Source organism: Raphanus sativus, chromosome 1 (genome assembly GCF_000801105.2).
Source record: "Raphanus sativus cultivar WK10039 chromosome 1, ASM80110v3, whole genome shotgun sequence".
Classification (NCBI taxonomy): domain Eukaryota; kingdom Viridiplantae; phylum Streptophyta; class Magnoliopsida; order Brassicales; family Brassicaceae; genus Raphanus; species Raphanus sativus.
The window spans coordinates 4,241,114-4,248,732 of NC_079511.1; the positions used below are offsets into that span (position 1 = coordinate 4,241,114).

Consider the following 7,619-nt stretch of genomic DNA (forward strand, 5'->3'; position numbering starts at 1 on the left):
CTAGGAGATACACATTATGTTTTATCTAGTATAAAAAATAACTACACTAAATTTTGCATTTTTAAAAAGACAGATATATTACAATATATCAGACAAATGCCTGAAACTGACAAGGGACTCATGACATTCTCATGACTCTTTCGGGAGAAACATTTTAAATAAATAGAAAAAAAATTTAAGTTATAGTTTTTATATTGTATTAAATAGATTTTCATATTTTCAAGTTGTTTTCTTTACCTATAAATATTTTGTATTACTTTATTTCTTTCTTTCACAAATTAAAATTCCTCTTCAAGTGTAAGTTTTTATTTTTTTAATTGAGAATTTAAGATGAATTTTCTTATATAAATATTTAAAATGATTTTGATATATGTATATATTAATTATTATTAAATTTGATAAACAATTATATATAAATTAACGTGTTCTCTACAAATATATTATAACATATGCATGCATTTTAATCATCTATTTAATTTTATATTATATATATTATTTAATGAATTTATGTATGTTATTTATATTACGTATATTATCTGCATATATTTATAAACAAATATATTTTAAAATTAGTAATTATTTAAAAATTTATTATGTGTACTATAACACATGCATATATTTTAATCGAATGTTTAGTTTTTTTTCAGTTTGTCTCTTATATCTATTTTCATATAATTAAACTAATATTATTTTCAAATTTATAGATATGACATCTAACTATGGACAAAACGTGAAATTTAATACATGTTTTGCATTTGATTTTCATTTGTTTGATATGTGTTTTATAAATAAGTACTAAATATTTGCAAATAACTTAAAATTTTTTTTTATAAATAAGTAATAAATATTTTCAAATAATTTAAAATTTCATTATATTTATTAAAGTGACAATATTTATTGTTATTTTCAGTATGATATTAATTACTTATTTATAATAATTTGTATTTTATCTACATACTTAATTTTTATTTTAAAATATAATTATTCATTTAAATATAATATTTTATTAAATTAGTTTGATCTGCCTTTGTTCTACTTGATCTGTATTTGTTCTACTAAATCTGCATAATCTGCCTTTATTTTACTCGTGCTTTTTTTTTTATCTGCATCTCCTCTAAGCCCTAGGCACCACTACCTGAATATCACATCAACTCAATGTATATGGAATTTAGGATTTAAGAGACACATGCAAATACAAAAATGAGAGAGGGGGAGGGGGGAGAGATTGAGACACATGCATTGGAAACCAAGCAACAGAAACCATATAATGTTGCTGATTTTCAATAAGAATTATTCTCAGTTGTAGACTTTGAAGATGTTTTGGTAATCCATAAAGAAATCAATTGTTAACAAGTAATATAAACTTTTCAATGGATTATTCTATTTTTATTCAAAATATGATAACTCTATAATATAATTGGATTTGACTCTAATGTAACACTGTTTAAAACAAAAAATAGAATAATGAACAAAGTAAATGAACTAATCTATAAACAGAGTAAACTAATTTTAAAGTAGACGATCTAGCAGGTGTGAATGAATATTTTGTAGAACCTAGAACAACCTCAACGAATATTAAGACATGGTTCTAATGATTAAATAGTATTAAAAAGTGGAGCCAGATATCGGTTCTATGCTACCAATCTCAACAAAAAATGGTAAGATACTTTCTTTACATATGTGTTTTTTTCATTGGTTTATATTAACTTTTGTGATTTAAAATAAACTTAAATTATACTAAAGTTATTAATACTAAATTGGTTAGAAACCATTGGAATATACTTCTAGTTGTTGATGCTCTAATTGTTGATACTTCTAGTTCTAGTTGTTTATACTTCTAGTTGTTGATACTAACGGAAGGTCTAGATCCTTTGGTTTCATAATCTCCTTCTCCTTTTCTTTGTCTTGTGTAGGCTCTTGAATTGACTGTTGTTAAAAAGGCTCATGAATTAACTCTTGTTAAAAAGGCTCTTGAATTGACCTCACAAAGTTTTCCTCCTTTTTTCTAAATTTTGGTTGTCTCTTAGACTTTTACTTCTTTTTTTTAATCTAAGGGAGCAATTCAAAATATTAGCTCCCATATTTAGGATTGATTTGTTTTTTTTTCAACATTACATAATATGAATGTTTCCTTGAACACTTCAAAGTAAAACTGCTCCCATAATACCAATGTTCTAAAAACCAGACAAAACAGGACCGGATAAGCAAGGATTCAAGTCAACGCCGTTAATTATATAAGACGCACGAGACAGACATGCACAACAATATGTAGCGGTAGTAAATACGAACTGTTTTGTCTTGAAAGAAATAGTTCCCACAAAAATTCAGATAGCTTAGGTTACGAGAAACTAATCTTAACTGTGGAAATGCCTGTATGCCATGACACTTTTTATCAAGCCGACGATGGATCCTATTGCGGCTAGGAGGGTAACAATCAAACAAACCAATACAAGGAGTTTCAACCCGATCCATCTCATAGAATACTTCTTAATCTTTCTCTGCGAGATGTGCATCTCCACAGGGAAGTAAACCGTTAGCGGCCAGAATGCAGCGGCCCCGATAAGGCCCAAGATCGAGTTGAAGAAGGGGAATATCATTGCTATAACTGTTGTCAAAATCACATAAGCTGTCCTCCACACCAGTCTGAAGAAGTTGATGCGCCATTTTCCGAGGAATGGTATGTTCATCGAATGTTCTTTGGTGATGAAATTGTTTTCTGGCCATGCTTTTTTGCATTCGTTCTCAACAAATTGGAATATTGGTTGTGCAAACACCTGTCCTTTCAAAAACATCATCAATATGTTTATTTCAATCTTGAGACACGCATAGGTAACTTCAAAGCTGTTAGTAGTAGCTAGGTACTAGTTATTTCTTTATAATCGAGAAATCCTTGATCTGAGAGTTAAGCTATATATACTCTTATGAGTTACCTGATAGGCTGCTATTAGGTGGAGGACGATGCAAGCATTGGCAAAATCGATGAGCCAGTAAGGTTCATAAAAAAAGTCGGTAAGGAAGTCTCCAGGGGCTTTGTTTCCAAATGCAGCGTATCCGATGCAGCCACATAACATGTAGATAAAAGTTGTAGTTGAGACTCCAGCAAGGCTTGCTTTTTTCATTACTCTGTTCTCTGGCGGGCTTGATCTCAGTGTATCCTATAAAAAGAACATATGAGATTCATTGTTTTTAAGAGCTTACCGTTTGAACCAAGGTTGAAGGCTAATTTATAGTGAAACTTATATTATTCTGTGTCAAATGAAGATACATATTATCTTGATAAGAATCATTTATTATAACGTCATAGCATCAAAAGTTACTAACCCAACCAACATATATACCATATGATATTTAAACTTAAAAGAAAATAAAAAGCAATAATTACACTATTTTGATGATGACCACCAAAACATCTATAAAAGAAAGAATGCATGCCTGAATCTCAACGAGAATACTGGAATAAGCGTACGAAAAGGCAATGTCTCCAGTCGCTTGAAACGACTTCCATATTTTGTCAGACGCGGTTACGTCCACTCCAACAACTGTGCCCGTCACCCCCGTCTTACCAACCTTACCGTTCCCACCTTTAATATCACACCGTTTTAGTTAGAAAATTCACATGCATATATATAATATCTGTGAGAATCCTACATTTAGGCTTAGATCGAGATGCTTTTCTACCTAAACAAAGCTTTTTGTATCCACGAGGGAGTTTAAAAAGATGGACAACGACTTTATAATCAGTTTTAAATATGTGTATAGACGTATCTCAGAGCTCCTTAACATTTATATAAAAACTGAAAACTAAAAAAAAACTAAATGTATGTGTCCAGATATTTGCATAGAGTTTTGAAACTGCTTGAGCATGTTCTGCAAATGTATTTTGAAAGACAAAAAGATAAGATAGCGATCGAGCTAGAAACGTACTTGCCACAACGGCCATGGCTAAACCAATTCCGATAGACGCATAAGAGAAGGACATAACGGTGGCGATAATGGAGAGAAAAGAGAGCTTGTGAAAGCTAGGAATCTGACTAAGCATAGTCTGGACGATCCCAAATGCCGCCATGAATGGATAACTCGACACAGAACATTTCGCACCATGTCCCTTGTCATGAAAACAATTTGCTTTCCCGATCGCTCTAGCCAACACAACATATTAACCAAGACTTAATATTTTCTTCACAAAACGTTAGTAATCACTGACGTAATCGAAAATAAGTCACGAGTTGTGGGTAACTTACACTAGGCTTATGGAGGAAGTGATGGTGTAACCAATAGTGACCCCTACGAAACATCCGTATTGTGCCAGTCCACATAACTGCACTTTACTACCACCTGTTTTTTTTTTTAAACAATTTTTTTTAAACAACCAGGGAATAAAAGATCCCGATTACAACCAAATTCAAATTACTCCTAACTAAGTAACTTTACTCGACCCAGATGTATTTTAATAAAATGTTAATTATTTACTAGAGAAATAGAGTAGATCTTTCAAAGCCAAATGAACTATACTCCATGTTTTTTATATTTTCAAACATATATACCAAAGTAGTAGTTAACATAAACAAACATATATACCAAGGTAAGCTCGGACGACGTCCATGTAAGTACAATTGCGTGTTCCGGTGTCCGACCGATAGCAATCAGCGAGCATAGTGGATGTGTAGTAATTGATGACGGCAAAAGTTATAAGAATCACTATTCCTGCCACCCAACCAAGTTGTGCTATAGCCCAAGCCAACGACAACACTCCTGAGCCTACCACCGCAGTGATTATGTGCGCACTCGCCGTCATCAACGTCCCCGTTCTCTTCTCCCGACCATCATCGTCGAAGTTGGCGCCACAGTATTCCACCGCCGATGGATTATGCACCGTATCGAAGCTTTTCATTTTGAGAGAGGAGAAACCGAGGAAGAGAGAAAATAGTTACAAGCTGAGTCAAAGAAGTGTAAATGATAGTATTTATGCGATATACACAAACACACTTCAATGTGTATGGCACGGGTCAGAAAAAATAATTACATGCATGTCGAAAAGCAAATACATACAACATTGCTACTGTGCATTTGTCACGTAATCACATTTGCCGATAAAGAAAATAAAGAGGGTAAAGTCAACTCCTTCTTTTTTAGCAACTAAATAAAATCAAATGTATGTTGACCAAAAAAAAAAAAAATCAAATGTATAATTTTTGCTTTTCTTCTTGGTGAATTTGTTATATACACCAAGAAGATTTCATTGCATTTAATTCATTTGCATTCACTGGTTAGACCATATTTTATTCTCATCGTTTGAATTTTTCCATCAAAAGAATTCATAAATTAAAAGTCACTATTCCATTCATTAATGGTTTTAACGTTTAAGAGATTAAGGCTAACTTTTAGACACTACCGCTGAACAAACAAACAAAAGATCCAGATAGTAGACACTACCACATCAACCCTATGTATAAGAAAAGAATACAAAAGAATTAAGTCATTCAGTTCATTAATGGTCTCAATGACCAAATCTTCTCAAATGTACTTCGAAGATGTTTTAGTAAAAGACCATACAAAAAAAATTTCAGTTCTCAAGGACAAGATAAAACTAGATCTTGACCCGCCCAACCGGGCGGATATTTATTTTATGTTTTTAGTTTTTATTTATAAATGATATATTTGTAATATTTAAACATATATTTAGATTGAAAGTTAACATTGTAGTTATAATAAAAATTAAAAGTTTTAAAAAATATTTTGATATAAATTTTAAATACCTAATTAAAATAATATAGAGATGGGTCATAATATTTTCCAATTCCAAAATCTTAGCATTATTAATAAATAAATAAAATATATAAACATATTTGAAATTAAAATAAATTTGTTAAAAAAAATCTTACGCCATTGTTGTTTATTTCAATAGTTTGACCCGTGGCCGTATAAATATTTGCTTTCACTTCAATTTTTTTCTTTGTTCTAATGATAATATCTATCTATATATTCTATCTATATATATATTGTGTAAATTAATATGTATTACATAATTGTTGGTATAACATTTTAAAATAAAATTTATTCATTACTTTAAATAATATATATTATGTGATTTTAATCGTCTATTTACTTAGATGAAAAATAAAGCAGAACTGCTCTGTAACAAGGTTTTTTTGGTTGAATAAAATTTTAAATTCTTTCAAAAAAAAGATTTTAATCGTCTATTATATCACAGTGTATCATATAAATCTAATATTTATAACTAATTGGACTTATATTTATAAAGTGTTATACTAACAATTTATAAATAAAATATTTTATATTTTATTTATATGATATATAAATTAATTTTGATGTGTGATTTTTTTTATTATTTTTATTAATAAATATTGAAAAATATTTAATGTTAACAAAAAATTCTATAAGGAATTTATTTTGGTTAAGATTTCTTATTTAAAGAAAATCTATTATTTTAAATTAGGAAAAGACATTAAATACTTAAATCTATCATTTAAATAAAGAAAATACAAAATTCTCTACTATCTTTGTTACGAAACAAATTTTTTTTTTAAAAGACTTATATCCCTATTACCAAACAAAAGCTTAAAGTATTTCTACTTTAATAAGATAGACTAGATATTGACCTCCACGCCCGTGCGGTATATATTTTAAAAATATATTGCTATTTATTTTTTATGTCAATATCAAAGCTGGATAAAAAATTAAAATCTGAAGAACCGAACCGATCACGATCCGAAAGAGTAATACCAAACCCGAATCAAGTTGATTAAATATCCAAATTATTCCAAACTTTGATATTTAGACAACCGAAACCATAACCAATTCGAATTGAATATCAAAATGTATCTGAAAAAGATTTATATACTTATATATTAATTATTTTTATTTTTAATGTATATAAAAAAGTTCAGAATATATATGATACTTTTAGGTTGGTTTAAATACTTGAAATATATATATATATATATATATATATATATATATATATAATTTATATATAAATAGTCAAATACAAATATCTAACATAGTGGAAGTACACTCAAAACACCAAAAATATTTAAAATAATTATTGATTTTTGATCCAAAATTTAAACCAAACCAATTTATTTGTTAAGTTTAGGTATTCTCACATATGTTATTCAGATTTATATACAATATATTATTTTATATAGATTTTAAGAAATTTTAAATATATAATGAATTTTAAAAAATAATTTAAATGAGTTATCCGAACCCGAACTAAACCCGCAAAGATCCGAATATAATTTGAACTGGAATTTAGAAATATTTGTATGGAGCTGAAATTTTTGACCATTGAAACCCAAAACTCAAACAGATCCGAAACGAACCCGAATGGATACCTTAACGCCCAGCCTAGTCATAGTTCGATTTGAAATTTAGAAATATATGAATGAGACTGAAATCTTTGATCCCGGAAACCCGAAACCCAAACAGAATTGAAACTAACCGGAATGGATACCTGAAACACCCAGCCCTAGTCACTATTATGTACTATATATATATATATATGTCATCATGTAATTAATTGAATTGGTCCATCATATAAATAGTCATATAATTAATAGTATTTTATATGTACCATCTTATAAATAATCACATAT

At 29.1% G+C, this 7,619-nt stretch overlaps 1 protein-coding gene across 1 annotated transcript; it reads right to left on the bottom strand.

Moving 5' to 3' along the window:
• Positions 1-2,089: 2,089 nt before the first annotated feature.
• Positions 2,090-4,906, bottom strand: LOC108856876 (amino acid permease 8-like). Its single transcript, XM_018630778.2, has 6 exons — positions 4,579-4,906; positions 4,242-4,335; positions 3,925-4,139; positions 3,433-3,581; positions 2,931-3,155; positions 2,090-2,774 (listed from the first exon to the last, which is right to left on the bottom strand). Exons 1-6 carry the CDS (start codon positions 4,889-4,891, stop codon positions 2,355-2,357), a joined length of 1,416 nt encoding a protein of 471 aa, XP_018486280.2. The 5' UTR covers positions 4,892-4,906; the 3' UTR covers positions 2,090-2,354.
• Between the last annotated feature and the right edge of the window lie 2,713 nt (positions 4,907-7,619).

Excerpts from the sequence above, each read along its gene's own strand:
- LOC108856876 (XM_018630778.2), bottom strand. The coding sequence starts at position 4,891 with ATGAAAAGCTTCGATACGGTGCATAATCCATCGGCGGTGGAATACTGT. Across the intron at positions 4,336-4,578 it reads CGTCGTCCGAGCTTACCTTG|GTGGTAGTAAAGTGCAGTTA; the intron begins GTATATATGTTT and ends AAAAAAAAACAG. Across the intron at positions 3,582-3,924 it reads AGCCATGGCCGTTGTGGCAA|GTGGGAACGGTAAGGTTGGT; the intron begins GTACGTTTCTAG and ends GTGATATTAAAG.